The sequence below is a fragment of the Sinocyclocheilus grahami genome, unplaced genomic scaffold (genome assembly GCF_001515645.1).
Source record: "Sinocyclocheilus grahami isolate Dianchi unplaced genomic scaffold, SAMN03320097.WGS_v1.1 scaffold311.1, whole genome shotgun sequence".
Taxonomy (NCBI): Eukaryota; Metazoa; Chordata; class Actinopteri; order Cypriniformes; family Cyprinidae; genus Sinocyclocheilus; species Sinocyclocheilus grahami.
The window spans coordinates 66885-86281 of NW_015505490.1; the positions used below are offsets into that span (position 1 = coordinate 66885).

At 35.9% G+C, this 19397-nt stretch overlaps 3 protein-coding genes across 9 annotated transcripts in view; all 3 read left to right on the top strand.

The window, feature by feature from the left end:
- LOC107601709 (upstream stimulatory factor 1-like) lies at nucleotides 1–3600 on the top strand. 7 transcript variants are annotated; one of them, XM_016293968.1, is made up of 11 exons: nucleotides 1–76; nucleotides 507–578; nucleotides 680–729; nucleotides 826–971; nucleotides 1249–1362; nucleotides 1455–1605; nucleotides 1743–1830; nucleotides 2724–2782; nucleotides 2863–2957; nucleotides 3035–3163; nucleotides 3478–3600. In XM_016293968.1, the coding sequence occupies exons 2-11, from the start codon at nucleotides 571–573 to the stop codon at nucleotides 3565–3567; spliced, it is 930 nt and encodes a 309-aa protein (XP_016149454.1). In that variant the 5' UTR covers nucleotides 1–76; nucleotides 507–570; the 3' UTR covers nucleotides 3568–3600. The 7 variants fall into 7 exon arrangements, with proteins under 7 accessions (XP_016149454.1, XP_016149457.1, XP_016149456.1 ...); XM_016293971.1 differs by having other exon boundaries at nucleotides 1743–1797; XM_016293970.1 differs by having other exon boundaries at nucleotides 826–941.
- Nucleotides 3601–6108: 2508 nt separating this feature from the next.
- LOC107601708 (glucuronokinase 1-like) lies at nucleotides 6109–9932 on the top strand. The gene is made up of 13 exons (XM_016293966.1): nucleotides 6109–6257; nucleotides 6512–6600; nucleotides 7259–7415; nucleotides 7501–7578; nucleotides 8116–8207; nucleotides 8286–8391; nucleotides 8472–8551; nucleotides 8707–8775; nucleotides 8886–8946; nucleotides 9035–9051; nucleotides 9476–9533; nucleotides 9629–9721; nucleotides 9802–9932. The coding sequence occupies exons 1-13, from the start codon at nucleotides 6171–6173 to the stop codon at nucleotides 9895–9897; spliced, it is 1083 nt and encodes a 360-aa protein (XP_016149452.1). The 5' UTR covers nucleotides 6109–6170; the 3' UTR covers nucleotides 9898–9932.
- A 1195-nt stretch (nucleotides 9933–11127) lies between these two features.
- LOC107601707 (ubiquitin-associated and SH3 domain-containing protein B-like) overlaps nucleotides 11128–19397 on the top strand; it is a 19256-nt gene continuing 10986 nt past the window's right edge. Inside the window, exon 1 of the mRNA XM_016293965.1 lies at nucleotides 11128–11697. Within this exon, the coding sequence (XP_016149451.1) occupies nucleotides 11570–11697 (128 nt within the window). The 5' untranslated portion in view covers nucleotides 11128–11569. The remainder of the gene's footprint in view (nucleotides 11698–19397) is intronic.

A 19397-nucleotide genomic window follows, 5' to 3' on the forward strand; every position in this document is an offset into this window, starting at 1 on the left:
CTGTGCGCCTGCGCAGAAAGCCACCCGCTCCGGTTACTCCTGTTGTAAACAAGAGAGGGCACAAGAAAAGTAAACGGTGAGAAATAAATGAAATCACATATTTATTTTGCTTATTCCAACACCAATTTTATGATGGCTATATGTAGATGCAAGTGTTTTATTCGTGTACGCGGCTCATTTAAAACATTTCTGTTTTTTTTGTCTGTAAGATTGCCAGATAGCACTGGTAGCTAGCTAGCTAACCTTGCAACTGAGTCAAATATAATCTCAATTTGAATGGATTATAAATCCCTTTGTATGCACAATTTAGTTAGCCTTGAGTTTATTTTAAATATTTACCGTGCAATACAAAACCATAGTATTAATGTAACGAGTGACTCCTGTTGGCCAGTTCTGTTCATAATTGTTATTATGTGTATTCTATAAAACACACACACACACACACACACACACACAAGCATTTTCATGTTAACGTTTATATTATTGGTTTCATCTGTTGGATCCAGTACAGGTTTGATCAGGCAATAGGGAGTGAAGGCACATTTTACCAGTTACATACTGACTGTGGATATGAAAGGGTTGGTAGCAAGTATTAATGCAACTAAATATTTGAACTATACAATTTGTAATACCACCCTTTTAACTAAATATTCAACAATGTAAAATGCTGTGTTTCCAGACAACAGAAAAGTTCTGAACCTGATGTCAATGTTCCAGTCATTGAAGAAGGTAAGATTAAGCACGATGCAGTAATGTCAGTTTATTTTTAAATTCATTTTGAGAATTGGTGTGTGTGTGTGTATGTGTTTGTTTTCTCTATCACAGGGTCAGTTGCTACTGCAGAGGACCCATCGGCAATCACAACTATTCAGTCTGCTTCTACTTTCTCCTCAGAGCAGCCGATTAAATATCTCTTCAAGACCGAGGGAGCTGGGGGGCAGGTAGGGGAGCTGTACCCTCCCTCAGGGCAGGTAGGAGATGGGGAGGAAGTGTTATATTCAAACCTGAGTGAGAATTTAGGCCCAGTTTACGTCTGGTGATGATGACAATGGAGAACCATTTTACAATGTTATTCAGTGCTGTCAATTCCAGACGGATGTACCAACCTAAATTGTTCCCATTGAGTGTACTTTCTGATGATGTTTCAGAAAGATCTAGCAGTGATCTCTCTTTCTTCACTGTAGGTAGCTTCTACAGACAAGTAAGATTATATTTCATAACATAACTTATCCTTTTAATTTTCCTCAGGTTACATATCGAGTAATCCAAGTCGCAGATGGACAGCTGGAAGCTCAAACTGATGGTGCAACAGCTGTTAGTGTAGTGACAGGGTTTCCTGCTACAACACAGCCTGTTACACAGGTGGAAAATTGCTTATTATTTTACCTGACATGGATGAATAGAATTTAACCTTTTTACATCTCATTTCAATATGATTTAAATCTGTTTTTCAGGCTGTTTTTTCTCAGTCTGAAGGCTTGGAGGGTGATGGCACAGAAACCCATTACACATATTACCCTGCTACTATCTCAGACGCAGCGGCTGGCACCATGGTGACCGGTGTTCAGGCCTCAGATGCTCTGCTTAGTCAAAGTGCTCCTGCAGGTACATCATCAAACCATTTTTAGCATAAATGATGCATTTCAATTGCTATTATGCACATGAATACTTTACAGTGCAACACTTCTGTTGCAAAACAGCCTGGTTTCTTTTTGTTAATTTGCTTTTTGCTCCTGCTTTAGGTCAGTTGTATGTTATGATGTCCCCGCAGGAGGTCCTTACTGGAGCCAACCAGAGGTCTATTGCACCTCGTACACAACCTTACAATGCGTAATGTTGCTTTTCCAGCCTCGTTTAATACATTTCTCTTTTCAGTTATTGCTGTTTTGCTATCTTTATTTGCATTCTCTTTTTGTGTGTGACCGCATACAGTATAATGTAAAAGAATAATGTAAAGAATATAAATGGATTAAAAATAATGAACTCAATTTATTATTTTGATGTCAGTATAGGTATGCCATAAGTCTATTTGATATTAAACTGTAATATAAACTCACAGTCGAAAATTTTAAAATAAATAATATTTTTTTTATGATTTTGAACAAATTCTATGATATTCTTATAAGGCTGCATTTATTTGATTACAAGTACAGTTAAAACAGTAATATTGTGAAATATTATTACAATTTAAAATAACTTTTCTAGTATAATATATTTTAAAATGTAATTTATTCCTGTGATGGCAAAGCGGAACTTTCAGCAGCCATTACTGCAGTCTTCAGTGTCAAATGATGCTTCAGAAATCATTCTAATATGCTGATTTGCTGCTCAAAACAGTTGTGGTGCTTAATATTTTTGTGGAAACCGTGATAACACTACCATTCAAAAGTTTGGGGTGAGATAGATAAAAGAAAATGATTTCTGAAGAATCATGTGACAATGAAGACTGGAGTAGTGGTTGCTGAAAGTTATTTTAAATTGTAATAATATTTAAAAAATATTTTTTTACTGTAGTTTTAATCAAATAAATGCAGCTTTGTGAGCACAAGAGGCTTCTTTCAAAACTGAATAAAAAAAAAAAATCTTAGTATTCCCAACTTTTGACCTGTAGTGTATTTAAATGAGCTGTTGACTGAACATCTGAATTAATGGATTAGCGTAGGAGCAAAATGAACCCAAGGAACAAAAATATTTATTGTAACATACTTTTTAAATATTTGCAGTAAGACAGAGGGGCCAAGGACTTCTAGAGATGAGAAAAGGCGAGCTCAGCACAATGAAGGTAACTGAAAAGGATTGAAAATTACATACAGCTAGCTGTGTAAGTTATTTGCAAGTGATTATTTCCAACCCACTTGACAGTTGAGCGAAGACGTAGAGACAAAATTAACAACTGGATTGTTCAGCTTTCCAAAACAATTCCAGACTGCACCATCGATTCCACTAAAACTGGACAGGTATGTGTCAGTTTTGTGAATAAAATTGTGCAGGAAGTTCTGGATTATATCTGATTTTGCTGTTGTGTGTGTTACAGAGTAAGGGTGGGATTCTATCAAAGGCCTGCGATTACATTCAAGAGCTGCGACAAAGTAACAGCCGGTTAGGAGATGAACTGAACAGCCTTGACAGGTTGAAGATGAATAACCAGCTGTTACGGCAAGAGGTATTTTACAGGTTGCACCAATAAGGGATAACTATTAACTAGATTAATTTAATTGAATCATTTAGGCTTATATAATAATTCACTTGCACTTTAGTCATTGTTTTGACCCTGGTTTTACTTGAATTAATTTAAACTCACATTTAAATCTCAAAATGAATATGGAAAAACCAATACCACCTGGAAAAGTTCTTAATTTTAGGCTATATACATCTCTGTTTTCCTGTCTGTCTTTATCACTTTCTTCATTTCTTTATTTCTCTCTATTGTATTGATCTCATTGATTGATTTGTTGTTTTGTCATGTTTTTTTTAAAGGTGGAAGATTGGAAATCTAAGAATCAGATTTTGAGGAGCCAGCTCCGGCAGCATGGCATAGTTGCAGCAGCGAGTGCAGATCCCCAATGAAGAGTTCAAAGGATTTTGGAGTTTTGGAAATTTAGATCGAAAAACATTCAGTGCAGGAGATTCAGTTTTCTGATGTTTTTAAACAACCTTGATCAATGCAGACTTACATAATGCAGTATTCAGCACACCGGTGATGATTCTCCATTGGGATCTTGCCTTATGTACATATTTTACTTTTATTTTTTGTGTCCCCCATACTTTCTTGTAATTTAGCATTAATTTTTTATGTATTTTCTGATGTTTTTAAGCAACCTTGATCAATGCAGGACTTGCATAATGCAGTATTCAGCACACCGGTGATGATTCTCCATTGGGATCTTGCCTTATGTACATATTTTACTTTTATTTTTTGTGTCCCCCATACTTTCTTGTAATTTAGCATTAATTTTTTATGTACCAGGACAGGTCAGAGAAATGTGTTTATTTTGTACTGTTACTTCTAAACTTTGTGGAAATTATTAATGTTAAATCTTTGTGTTATGAATGCATTTTCATATATTTCATACTTTTCAGGTTCAGGTTTTTCAACTTAATTTGTCTGAATAATGAGCATGTCAAATAACTGCCTGTTAATTGACTATTCACAAAATGGTCGTAGCAGATTTCACTATGCAGAGTACTGAAATAAATAGCACATTTCCCCACTACGCTATTCTTCTAAATTGTGGTCTAAGAATGTTTTGTTGTAACATCTCCGCTTTTTCAGTTGCCAAATATTTAGTATTTAACAGAAATAGACAAGCTATCTCCCATTCCTGGGGATATTCTTGTCTATTTTTGTTTAATACCAAATATTTGGAAGGTTCAAGATTGACAAAAATCAAGGTTCATGCAGAACTGCAGCCTGCCAGGACCTGCCTTTAATATTAGACCTTCCTCTATCAGCATGAACATTTGGGCAAGCCATTTTAACATTACTACAATAGAGAGTAGTGTTTTTGTCAGTTTTACTAGTAACTATTTATCAGATACCAGAATGTATTTATGACATTAGTATTTATTCCAATGGCGGCTATTGTATTTGTACGTATTCATCATGTACTAGTACTTATTCCTTTGCTACTAGTTACTATCCCAATAATGACCATTGACTATTCCATTGTAACTGCTTACAAATTTTACCATTGAAATCTACGGGGATCTGTGGTTCACAGTTCCAATATTCACTTCTAATTAATATGCCGTTTACTTGAACTTTTCCAGTTGTTTCAGGTACATATTCCGATTTTATTCATTACTATTATCGCTTGCAGGTATCCTAGTACTAATTCAGCAGACACAATGTATTAGATACCAGTGTGTATTTCAGTTGATTCATAGAAAGCAGCCATCTGACTAGTCATTAAAAGTAATCATAATGGGTGAAATATGAACTATTACTATTTTGAAAAATTTTTTTTCTATTAAATACTATCTAACTAATGATATAGTAGTCACTATTAGATTACTTTCTAGTAATTCAAAAAAAATAACACTCGTATCCACCTTTTTCTTCAACGCGGAAGTAAGCCTATGGGTGAGACTTCCGGTTCATTAGCCGCTATAGGTAAATAACGAGGAGAATAACAACGTGCAGTAAACGGTAAAACTGTTTGCACTACAAACCAGTGTGTTCATAATTTCAGATAATACATTAAAATAATATGATAAGACACACCAACTTTCAATAGCAAGCAGCAAAACGAACTGTTTTGCTCAGCTAAAAATAGCTGGACGGAGTGGACCAGACCCATATAATTTACAAATGGCCGCGCCCATTTTTACGACAAGAAAAAGGTGGATAGAAACAAATACGAGCTCGTTTGATGAAAATGTACTCACCCTTAGGCCATCCATGATCTTGTTTCTTTATTGGAACGGATTTGGAGAAACTTAACATTTAATCACTTGCTCACCAATTGATCCTCTGCAGTGAATGGATGCTGTAAGAATGCGAGTCCAAAAAGCTGATAAAAGCATCACGATAAGTAATCCACACAATTCCAGTCTATCAATTAACGCCTAATAAAGTGAAAAGATGTGTGTTTTTAAGATACAAATCCATCATTAATACATTTTAGTTACTTCTGGCCATACGAGTCTATAATCCATAGTAATGTGTGAAAAAGTCCATCCTCTCTTGTCCTCTCATATCAAAATCCACTAACGTGTTTTGTTTAGAGCTGTTTTGAACTGTTTTCGCTTGTGAACGGTGCTTGATCTAACTGGAGAAATCAATTTTATAGATTAGAGCCTCTATTAAAACCCATATTTTAGCTGGAAGCAGTGATTTGAGATGTGGGTTGAACATTGTGATGATGGATTTGTTTATTACAAACAAGCAGCTGGAGCCGTGTGGATTACTCATGGGTTATTGTGATCATTGTGGTGTTTTTATCAGCTGTTTGGACTCTCATTCTGACGGCACCCATTCACTTAAGAGGATCCATTGTTGAGCAAGTGATGTAATGCACAATTTCTCCAAATCTGTTCTGATGAAGAAACAAACTCATCGACATCTTGGATGGCCTGTGGGTGAGTACATTTTAAGGAAATTTTTATTTTTGGGTTTATTATTCCTTTAAATCTTAAATTGGAATGGCTGTTTTTAGATGTGAATTCACATGTTGCATTTACAGATCGCAGGAGACATGCTTTGTGCTGATCAGAACTTTGATATTGCACAAGTCATTCGCTTTTTCAGATCTAAGGTAAGAGAGACTCATCCTATTGATTGTGTTGTTACAAGTGAGATGTCATACACCGTGACCCAACCAGGTTCATACTGATTTGTACTTTCCCGCTTACCCAGTAATTACCGCATTTATGCTCGTACTGCACACGCACAACTGTATCTACTCTCACTCATCACTATTTTATCTATGTTTCCACTCATTTACCTTGTTGAAATAATTGATGTAATTCCTACTCAATTGTAATTCTCATTACCTATTTAATACTTCAGCCTGGAGAACTTGCTATATATTATGAGCTGGAGTCAGGAGAGAAGAGCTACACCAGAGGAATTGTTGAAGTTTGTCCAAACACCCATCGGTGAGACATGATGACGCATTGTTGTGGTTTTCATGGAAGAAGTACCCTCTGATATGATATTATAAAAATAATAAAGCTTAGCAGATTATTTATAATTTTTGCACTTGGCTATTTTCATGCACTCTGAATAGCAGGGTTTATTGCTTTGTTGTCCATTCATTTTGTCATAAAATGGAAATATGGAAATCTTTACATTATCATAAATCACAATAACCAAGCAATAAACTTTTTTTATAATTTTGGGTGCCATGGCAGTTTTTTTGCACTCTAAATAACTTAGTTTAGTCAGTTCAGTTTGTCATAGAATGGAAATATGTTTTTGGCATTATAAATTGCATGTAGACAGATACTGAAAATAGACAGCATATGTAAATTGTTGTCATTTAAAATTCAAAGTGACAAGTAAATAGAACTTTCTTTTCAAAGTTTAAGCCAGGTGTGTCCTATTCTGGTCCTGGAGGGCCAAGATCCTGCAGAGTTTAGCTCCATCTTACCTGCTTGGAAAATTCTAGTAATTCTGAAGACCTTGGTTACTTTGGTTCAGGTGTGTTTAATTGGGTTTGGAGCTCAATTCTGCAGGACAGTGGCCCTCCAGGAGAAGTAATGGACACCTGGTTTAAGCATTCACCACAATCCTCTGAACCTCTGCTGACAACAGGGTCATGCGATTCTTTGAGAAGCCTCAGGAGGGAGTCACTGCTTCTCGTCTGGCCAGTGTGGTTTTCTACTGCCTACGCAAAGAGTCCTTACTGAACATTTCTGAATTCCTCATTCAACACCCTGATGTTAATGATAGAACTTTTGGCATGTTTTGGGTCAGTGTTTAACTTATCTTTGAATTTAAAAAAGTAAAGCATCAAGACTTTATTTTGTGTGACTTGAAATGTTTAATGGTTGTAGGAATGGCTTATAAATGAGGAGAAAGTTCCTGTTTATGGGATGAAGTTACCAACAGGATTTCAACTAATTGGACAAGTGGTGGGTACAAATGTAGCATTATTTCGGGTTAATGCTTTATATTTATATGACTTTATACGATATATTTGTGACATGTAAGTTTGGGAGTCTGTAAGATCTTTTAATATGTTTTTGAAAGAAGTCTCTTATGCTCACCAAGGCTGCATTTATTTGATCAAAAGTCTTCATTTGACTCCAGTCTTCAGTATCACATGATCGATCCTTCTGAAATCATTCTAATATGCTGATTTGGTGCTCAAGAAACATGTATTATCATCAGTGTTGAAAGCAGTTGTGCTGCTTAATAAATTTATTGAAAATGTGATGCATTTTTTTTGTCAGGATTCTTTGATGAATAGAAAGTTCAAAAGAACAGCATTCATTTGAAATACAAAACTTTTGTAACATTATAAATAACTCACTTTTCATTTAATGCATCCTTGCTGAATGCAAGCATCAATTTAAAATCAAATGTGTGAATGTTAGTGTGTACTACATTATTCTAAACATAAATGTTGTATTAATGCATGTTGAGCATTTTAACATCTGTTATTACAGGGTCTGTCTGATTACACAAAATGGCTCGCACACTATTCTTCAAAGCAGCAGCTGTCCCCATCGAAACCCATTACATGCCGCTCATTTGCCAGGTCAGGCAGTACACATTGGCTAGTATCCACAAATGCCTACTTTTCATTGTATACATAGGTCTGTGTGTTGACTCACAGGGTTGGACTCATGGGGAACCCCTCTGATGGTTTCAATGGGAAAACTATTGCTATGAGCATCGCTAACTTCTGGGCTGAGGTCACGCTTATGGAGAGCCAGACTCTGGTAAATAAGAACAGATTGAGATAAGACATCAAGGACACGAGGAAATCACTGTTCTTCACTCATCTCTTTCATTTTTCAAGGTTCTTCTACCTCATCCTCTGAATGACCCCACGGAGTTCGGAAGCTTGCAGGATCTTTTTCGGATCAGCCGGAAAGAAGGGTTTGTCCAATCATGAAGTATTTGTCTCTGATTTTTATTGCTTTGCTTCGCTAAACCATCTGACTTGCTTTAGTAGAACAGAAAAGGAGATGGTTTTCAGAATGTTTGAAAAACCAATTATTGTAATTAATATTATTCATTTAATTATCTTCCAGCTATTTGGGAGGTCTGAGACTTCTACAAGCCACCTGTAAAAAGTTTTATCAGTTCTGCTCTGAACAAGGGTGAGATGTTGCAATCTAATTGTAAACATAAGTCGGCATGAAATTAAAATTCACCATTTTCTATTAAGACACTGACTTCTGTGTCTTTTTTGCCTCTTTTATACTGACAGCATTGCTCTGTCCAAGCAGAACTTTACACTCAAGTATGACACAAACATTCCTCGGCAAGTGGTAAGATTTATTATTAATATAATTTGCAGTTGTTTATCTAAAGTTTATTTTGATGGAATAACTGTACTACATTTCTTTTGGCTTTTAGGGTTTAGCTGGCAGTAGGTGAGTTGAACATTTGACTACAAACCTAAATGAACATTAACAGCCAGTTTCTCCCAAGCTCATTCATTGGCTTTTTGATTTACGGTCTAACACAGGGGTGTCAAACTCAATCCCTGGAGGGCCGGAGCCCTGCAGAGTTTTATTCCAACACAGAAACCATGTAGTTTTCAAATAAGCCTGAAGGACTTGATTAGTCGGATCAGGTGTGTTTAATTAGGGTTGGGCTCCGGCCCTCCAGGAATTGAGTTTGACACCCCTGGTGTAACATAATGCATGATATTATTCAAGTTTCAGTATACTTGGTGTTTGATCTTGGAAGTGGGTGTTTGATTTAAAACACTTTTCAAATTTTAATACTGTAACATCAAATTTTAGGATCAAATTTTAATACTGTAACATTATCATTTGGGTGTTTTCTGTGTAGTGCGATTGTGTCTGCCACCTTGAAGTGCCTGATGAAGTTTTACAACATCACAGACAACGTATGTTCAGCATTCGCCAATCAGTGGATCAATTTAGAACTTCTTTTTTAAATAGAAATAAACTATTATCTTACATACATTTTATGCTGGGACAGGATCTTCCTAAACCAATCAGAGCCAACTTTATCCTCAACGTAGAGACTGATGAGCTGTTCATCACAGCTGGTCTACAGGATCGGGTTGTGCAGGTATGTATATTCATATTAATTTGGCTTATCTGACTTGCACTGTGTGGAACATGATTGTCTCTGTATTAACTTTCTAATAGGTTTATGAAGGCTTGGTTTACATGGACTTCAACAAACAGCTGATGGATGAGCGGGGTTATGGTACTGTTTTTGAACCTAAATATGATTCTGGGTAATATAAATAACATTTTTCATTGTATATACACCTTGGATCATTTAAAAGTGTGGGGTTGGTAAGATTTGTGTATGTTTTTGAAAGAAGTCTTTTTGGGCTCAACTGGGATGCATTTATTTAATAATTAAAAAAATTATAATATTGTGAATAAGTAACTTTGTGAAATATATTGTTCTAATTTAAAATAAGTGTTTTCTATTTTAATATATTTTAAAATGTAATTTATTCCTGTGATGCAAAGTGGTGCTTAAAAAACATTTATTATTATTAGCAATATTGCACATTATACATATAATATTTTTGTGTCCTAGTGTATAAATCTTTATTATGTTTTACCACTAGGTGGAGATGAAGAGGGCTTTCCAAGAGGCAGGATGTGTGTTTTGTTTTATTGTGCCTTATGACCCATCAGTGCAGGGCCAAAACTGATCAATCAGTGAAAAGGTTTTATTGTTTGTTTGCCAAAAAGCTGTGTTATAAAGACTCCACAAGAGGAACATTCCTTAAAGTGATAGTTCAGCCAAAAATGACAATCCTGTCATCAGTTACTCATCATCATGTCATTCCAAACATGTATGATTTTCTTTGTTCTGTGGAACATAAAAGAAGATATTGTTACTATGTTTTTGTCCATACAATGAAAAATCAATAGTAGCCAATTTGTTTGATTACTAACATTCTCCACACTATTTTCTTTTGTGTTCCATAGAAGAAAAGTAAATCATAGAGAGGTTTGGAATGACCTGAGGGTAAGTAAATGATGACAGATTTTCATTTTTGGGAGAACTATTCCTTTTAAGGTTGACTTAAGTCTTGAGCTTGAGTTTAAATGAAGTCGTCACTGTTTTCCTATTTCAGATGAATATATCACAGGTCACTGTTTAGCAGAGGGTGGGGCTCCAATTGTTGTAGGTTTTGGATAGAAATGAGAAACAGTTGACCTTGCAGTGGTAGTCTTTCACAACCATCCTGTTCTTGTGTCGTAAAGACATTTTTGTGCAGAGCCAAAAGTGTTTATTCCAGTAGACATGATTGTGAATGGAAGGTGTTATTCAATTAAATCTATATATTATTATTATTATTATAGTCAACACTACCAAGTAATTTCAACAGTTCTATCGTATGTGAATGAATCAAATAAATCCTTTGACTCACTTTACATTTGCATTGAAATAACTAAGCAATTGTAAATGCATGCAGTTATTTTGTTCACTTGTTATTGCATGTCATGTGTGACAGTAATAGGTAAATGTCACCATTCTTAGACTTTTAGGTAAATTAGGCTAATTAAAGCGAGTTAGTGTCAAGCATGACAAGTGAAACTGCTACTGCTAGTTATCAGTGTTTGACACGCATATGTCTTTGGCTGTGTCTCTAAACCTCATGAACTGCCTACTTAGCATTTGTGGGCATACAGGCGCGTTGCTCAAATGTGCAGCCGTGTTCTTACTTGAAACCCACCTATGATGTCCAAAATGTTGTTTAGTATGAAGGCAGCTCGATAGGTTTGTGAAACACAGCCATTATCTGTAGCTCGTTAATCTACTGTATACAAACATACACTGCCGCTGTCAGGAGGAGGGACGATTATGCTTGTAGTGTAAATCGCTAAATAAGCAGATGTGGATGTGTCGTCTTCGACTATCGTCAGTAGCATCTGATGGGACTGAAGGATGGCAGCAAAGGAGGATCTTTACTCAAAGATTATTCCGCGCAGACTGAGACAGAACAGTTGCGCGTCTGTCAAACATGGATCCAGTCTGGACGTGCTGCTTTCGATGGGATTTCCTCAGCAGAGAGCGTAAGTGCCATATTGATCACAAATAATGGCGTTCTTCTTAAAATAGGCTATTCATTGTATATAAATAGCGAAAATGTTTCGTTCCTAAAGAGTTAATCCGTAGGGTGTCTCAACACATTATTGAACCTAATTAAATTGTCATTGAGTGGAACTACTTTAATTTTAAGTCGGTATAAAGTCACGAAACTGAAAACGGGTTTTCTGCACTGCAAATAGTTTCTAGTATGTGGTGTGTATGTGTATGTATGTGTGTATATATATATATATATGAGCAAATAAAATGATCTAAAATACAAAAAATTAACAAAATATGAAAAACGATATACATTCTCATTTTTTCCTGTTACTGTATTTGTCAGATATTTTGTAATATTAATATAAAGATAAATAAAATGTATGTAAAGGCACTTATGCTTTTGTATTAACTAGCATGTGTCAAGTGTAGTTATGTAGTCATAGGAGTTATTAATATGCTTTTCCTCTGTCTCCTTTATGGATGTATTGACCCACATAACGACACTGAACTGCCCTGATTTCCTGTGAAAGACTTTCAGAGTATTTTCTACTGTATTTTCATTTTTAATAATTACATTACATAAGGCACTAAAAATAAAGAAATTACTATAATTAGTTAATTGTCCATTACTGGAATTATCACAACCAATATTATGTTTATTTTGATACCCAATTTGTAAGATAATTTTTCATCGTTTTCACTACTTGTTTTTTTTTTTTACATTTTTGCTTTGGGCCACCGAAGAAGTGCCTCTTTCTACATATCACATTCTTCTTTGTTACATTAACGTCATGTGTTGTTACAGTAGAGCAATCAGAGCTTTCAGATTTGTCAGTTGCCCTGATGTCAGGGGTGCCATGAACAGTTGGCCTCCTTTATTCTACTGTATTTTCATTTTTAATAATTACATTACATAAAGAAATTACTATAATTAGTTAATTGTCCATTACTGGAATTATCACAACCAATATTATGTTTATTTTGATACCCAGTTTGTAAGATCATTTTTCATCGTTTTCACTACTTGTTTTTTTTATTTTATTTTTTTACATTTTTGCTTTGGGCCACCGAAGAAGTGCCTCTTTCTACATATCACATTCTTCTTTGTTACATTAACGTCATGTGTTGTTACAGTAGAGCAAGTTCACTTTCACTAATCATTTCTATAATTTGCAGATTGTAATTTTACTTTACTACACTATTAATGGTTAATATGTTTGTATATAGAAGATAACATTTAATAATAAAAAAAAAAAATCCAAAGTTTGGGGGGCCCCCCCATGCATGCAGATGGGCCCATATGCCTGGCATACTCTGCACTCCCCATATTGGCGCTCCTACCTGACTGAATCCGATCCATTCAATGCAACAAGATGGTAAATGTGTCCTGTAACATGTGAGGAGGAACATCTGTGCTCATTACAGCATGAATGATTTGTAAGTCACAAGGTGTTTTTATTTTTTCCATTCTTATTTTGGCACATAAATGAGAAAACCCAAGACTATGCAGCTGTTCAGAATGAAAGCACATGTAGTTGATGTGCACTTAGTCTTGTGTGGGAAGGATCTTTTTATTTTTATTTTTTATTTTTTGGGTCCTGGTGTTTACTCGTTTGGTCCCGTTACATTTGGAACTGATCACAAGGATATTTTGCAGAGGACTTTTTTTTTTTTTTGAAGATTGATGAAAACATCCTTTGTTTACCCTCATGCTGTTCCAAACATGTAGGACTTTCTTTCTTCAATGGAAAACACAATTAGAATTATTATTATTATTTTAAAATAAAATCACTCTTTTCATAATGAAATTGAACAAGGATTGGAAAAGTCAAGCTTCAAAATGATTTTAAAAAAAAAAGCGCCATAAAAATAGTCAATCTGAATTTATGTGAGAACTATATTGAAATGTAAGTCATTATTAACCAATCAGTAGAATTATTCTGATCAGTATCATTTGGTTCATTAGAATCATTCTGATCAGTAGAATTATTCCATTTAGTACCATTTTGATAATTTGAATCATTATGATTCCAATCATTCAGATCAGTAGAATCACTCAAATGTGTAGAATAATTCTGATCAGTAGAATCATTCAAATCAGTATCACTTAGATCAGTAGAATAATTTAGATCATATCTTTCCTATCAGGAGTTTCACTTCAATCCATAGAATCATAGGGAAGTCGAAGATCATTCTGATCAGTAGAATCATTCAGACTAGTTTTTGTGAACTGTTTAACAGATGAATTTGAAAAGATTTGATTCACAAGTATGATTCATTCACAAATTGAGCATCCCAACTTCTCTCATGAACTCAAGTTCAGGGCAGGTCAAGTTCAAGAGTCATTTGGACCACTTTTACGATAATTTTATGGTGAATTTTTTCAATTTGGAGCTTGACCGCTCTAGTCCCCTTACTTTCATTACATTAACAATTTATAGATATTCTTTAAAGGGGTCATATGATGCTATTTTAAAGATCATTATTTTGTGTAACAGAATATGCTGACATGCTTTAATGTTCAAAAAACATATTTCAAATACTGTACATTATTGTAGGTCCTCTATGCACCGCCTCTCTCAAACGCGTCGTTTTCTACAAAGCCCCTCCTTCCGACAAGCGCAGTCTGCTCTGATTGGCCAGCTGACCCAGTGCATTCTGATTGGCCAAACACCACACGCACTCGTCGGAAATGTAACACCCCTTACCATAATCGCGAGCTTCAGCTTTCAACATAAATGTAAAGACAGTACATAATGTCCTTAGTTTTACCATCAGTTCAAGCCCGAAAGGGGAACAGAGACCACACCGTGGTAGTTTTACCGATGGTAGTTTTTCCATCAGTTCAAGCCCGAAAGGGGAACAGTGACAGACACCGTGGTGATGCTCGTATGTATTTGCAGTACATAAACCGCGATTAAGAAAGCTGACTCCACTGTGATGTGACCCTGTCTCTCTCTCTCACACACACACTACTACAGATACTCTACACCGCACAAAAAAAAAAAGCAAATACTTAAACTATTAAGAAAACATACTTACAGTAGCTGATTCAGAATAAGCGCCAGATTGTCATTGCAAAGTCGGAATTGACCCATTTGTTTTTAGAAATAGCCTTTGCACAGCCAGTCTGGTAGGCTACTCTCCTAGGTTCACAAAACTGTCGTCCATAAAATGCGTTGCACAGATTCGAACATCTGGGTTGTGCTGTATGTTGTAAATAAATCTTAACCAGTGGTGGAAAGAGTACTGAAAAAATATACTCAAGTAAAAGTACCATTACCCTCCAAAAAATGTAGTGTGAGTAGAGTAAAAGTACTTGTCCAAAAACTACTTGAGTAAGAGTAAAAGAGTAGCCTGTTTAAAAGTACTCATAAGTATTGAGTAGTGAGTATTGAACTGTGGATTCTACCCCCTCATAATAAACGCTGTACACCACAATTGATACATTTTAAAAACATTGTACATTCTGTAATTCACATTATCTTCTTTGTCATAAAGAATGAAGAATATCTATCATCCAGCAGTTTTAATTTTGACTGCCAACTCTTTAAAATACATCAAAACAGCTCGGAAAACAGGTATTCAGTTGAAGAAAATATGAAAGTTATTCTCAGTACAATCATCCCCATTTAAATCATAAAAGTTTGAAAAAATAGATTTAAAATCATGTGTAAGGCCACTGAGACAGCATGCTGTTGTTGCACATAAAATATTAATGTTTAGAACAGTGCAAATACAAACACCATTAGAAACTCTTAGTTCAGCATCACACACAATGATATGGGTTCAAATTTCTCTCCAAAACGGTGCCAGTTTTAGCGTTTTGCAATGAAGAAATAAAAATAACTTGATCATTTGTTACAATTTTAACAATTTTTACAATTTTGCCATACCTTTTACACATTTACTCGAATTGTTATGCTGATAATACAATTTGTAAGGGAAAAATGCATTAAATAGCGAGGTATTTCTGGAGAAACTTTTTCAAAGGAAAACACACACACACACACACACACACACACACACACACGCATGTCTCTTTGCTGAGCCACGGCGGTCTCGGTGAATCAGCAGCATCCACAACTGAATGGAACAAAAAGTGTTGAACTTGAAAATTGTTTATGCGCGAGTGAACTTGCTAAATGAAGGCGGATTGTATAAAATGGATTTAAAAAACTGTTTATTAATGAGCTGCAGTTTTATTACATCACACGCTGGCACAGATGCAGTATATTAACGCCACGGATCATCAATAAGGTGCAGATTTGGTCCTCAATTTGTGTTTCCAACACACTTTTTCACAGCGCGCATCACGCTCTCAAACTCATCAAAAGTCAACAAGTTCAACAAGCAATAACAACGACTTATCCAAGTGCCTGCTGCAGAGCGCACACGAGAGAGAGACGAGGCAGCGCAGAGTGGGAATTTATCGAATGTGGCACTTGCGGGAGTTAACACTGTAAGCAATACACGCAACCTCACACCAAATTTCAGGCCGTGTAGATAGGCAAGCATATATACAAATCATTTAGTAAGCAGAAATCCGAAATTTACCTTAACATATTAAGTTAGAGGAAGATGCTACTGAATTGATTCTTGAAGAATGCACTTCCAGCAGTCATGATAAACAGTTGGCGGTTAAAGTTTTCTATGCACAACTTGATTTGACGAAAGTCACGAGACCTATTACTCTCTATCCAATCACGTTGATGGATAAAAATAAAATTAAAATAAGCATGTAACGACCACAAACGGAGGAAAATAGCGGAGTAAAAGTACCGATACATCACTTAAAATGTACTCAAGTAAAAGTACACAATTTTTAAACTACTCAAAAAAGTACAATTACTGATAAAAACTGCTTAATTACTGTAACGTGAGTATTTGTAATTCGTTACTTCACACCCCTGATCTTAACCAATGATTCCTCATTGCATCTACTTCCGGAAGGCCAACTAAAGTGCTTTTGCTTTCACACAGAAACACACAGCGTCTCCCTGACATGGCTGCATCAACACTACTGCGGTTCCTGAAACAACTCCTTCTTTCTTTGCATGAGCATTTGGGCGGCATTACGCAAATATTTCCACATCGTGACATAGAAATGAGGCGATTTAGCCCGGTCTGGATCAGCCTTCTCTTTCAGATAGAATAAATCCTTTTGTGGGAGACTTTGAGCTTTGTAACTCTGCAGATCTTATACATGCACAAATAGCTACATAACACACTAAAGAAAAGGAAAAATAGAAATAGCATCATATGACCCCTTTAAAATGTCCTCTTTGTGTTCACAGTAGAAAAAGTCATACCGGTTTGGCGCAACATGAGGTGAGTAAGCAATGGCAGAATTTTAATTCTTGGGTGAACCGTTAAGTCTGGATACACTACTCAGTTCTTCTCGTTATTCTGTTGCTCATCCGTATATCACTGTTACTGTCTTGTCATAAGGTAGCATTTACCAGTAGTCAGTCTGCGCATATAATAACGCCGCATCACTGTGGTTTTGTCTCACGGTCATGCTGTGTAAATGTCATCAACTTCCTTCCTGAAATATGACACGCAACGCAGGAGATGAGATAGAGACCATGACCTTCCAGTGCATAAATACAGAGAGATCCTGATCATCTTCCATATTAAAAGGCCACATTATGTCCCTCACAGCCTGTGAGGATCCATTTCATGGTTCTGATGTGATGTTCTGTGTGAACAAGTGGGCCGTCAGTTTGGCCACACATTTGCCGACAGGCCTGCAGGTGTTGGCTGGCCATATTTTGGGATGGACAGCTGTGCGCTCTTCCCTCCGTTGGTCTCCTGTGTGGCAGCGATGGCAGCTGGTACTTGTGAGCCTTGGTGCTTGTGGGATAGCCTCTGTTTTTTGCTCTTGCTGGGCGTCAGTGAGATCAATTGTATCTTTTTCTTCTTCCTCTTTGGCTCAGCTCCCTCAGTGGCTGCATGGGATAAAGGAAACAGATGTAGGCCAGCACGCGAGCATCAATAGAGAGCAAACCTCTCACAGACACAGGCACAAGATTGGGATCCACAAAGGCAGTTGTTATAAGTCATCCTACTCTTCCACTCCTCCACTGTTTATAAGGGACCTGTATCAGTGTGTGTTCTCTCATTTGTGAGTCCACCATCTGTGACAGTTGTGTGGTTGCCAGAATGAGGGCTGTGTGTCCTTCCACCCTCCTGCTCAGACTCAAGCTCTGGAAGACACACAAGGATACAGCTCCACCCTTTGCTATGTTGGATATTGTTTTGGAAAAACTAAATTGGAGTTTTAGGGACAGGATTATTGATTTTGTCTGCATTTATTTGATAAAAAAAAACAGTAATATTGTGAAATATTATTAAATTTGAAAATAACTGTTTTCTTTTTTTAATCTATTTTAAAATGTAATTTATTCCTGTGATGACAAAGCTGAATTTTCAGCATCATTACTCCAGTCTTCAGTGTCATATGATCCTTCAGAAATTATTCTAATATGCTGATTTGTCTGATATGCTGTGACATTTTTGTGGAAACTGTGATACTTTTTTTTCAGGATTCTTTGATGAATAGAAAGCTCAGAATAACAGCATTTATTTGAAATATAAATCTTTTAAAACATTATAAATGTCTTTACTCTCACTTTTGATTAATTTAATGCATCCTTGCTAAATAAAAGTATTAATTTCTTTAATAAAATCTTTTTAAATATGTTACTGTTTAGGTGTCCTTTATCATTTTAACAACCTTAATCTACTTCCATGAGTTGAGTGCAACAGACCTACGGCAGCAGTCAATCTTTTAAGATACACTGTAGACATTGGAACATCTGTCTGTAAAACTAGTTTTTGAAAGTGTTGTTTTGGATTGCAATGACTCTCTTGAGTGTCGTGGCAAAGAATCAGGCTAAACGGAAAGTCTGCAAACAGGAAACTAAGGGATGCAGAGGTCTGAGCTGTGGGATTTCCCCAAAGAGCCGAGTTAAAGGTGTGTTCATGCCTGTTTGGTCAGCTGGACGATTATGAAAAGACACTTTGTGGAGATTATCTGGAGTGATTTATAGAAAACGGTTATATGCATAATTAAATAAGGGCAAAAAAAGAGAACGGAATAAAATAGAATAATTTTAATTGTGTTATGACAGAAAAACTTAACCTGTAATGTTAATCTTGTTTGCAGGCTGTTGGTTGCTGTTGCAAGTCACGGTATGAATATCCACAAAATATTATCTCCTTTAGATCATTTATATGTCATATATAACAAATACAACACAAACGATGTTGCTGTTGTTAGTGAGCTGTGGCAGAGAAGCAGTAGTGCTAAATGGTCAAATTATTGATAATTATTATGAAATGCTTTTACAAATATAAAAACTAAATTTTCCCCTCTTCTCCATTTTACATCAACTACATTTTAGCTCAATACACTTGTGGATGTAGACGTGCAAATTCATTGAGCCAAATATAGGTGGAAGGCTTGCTGATCACAGCTTTCCATGTACAGTCATATTTGATTCATTATAGTATATTTCACCAGAATTTGTAAAGAATCACCCCACTGCACCTTTATCAAATTGTACATGAGTAATACAGGGTGAACTGGAAATAGCTTGTAAGACATAAAAATGCATCTAAGACGTGACAGGTTGTGAGTGTGGCATGTGTGGGTGGTTATTCCGTTTTTTTTTTTTTT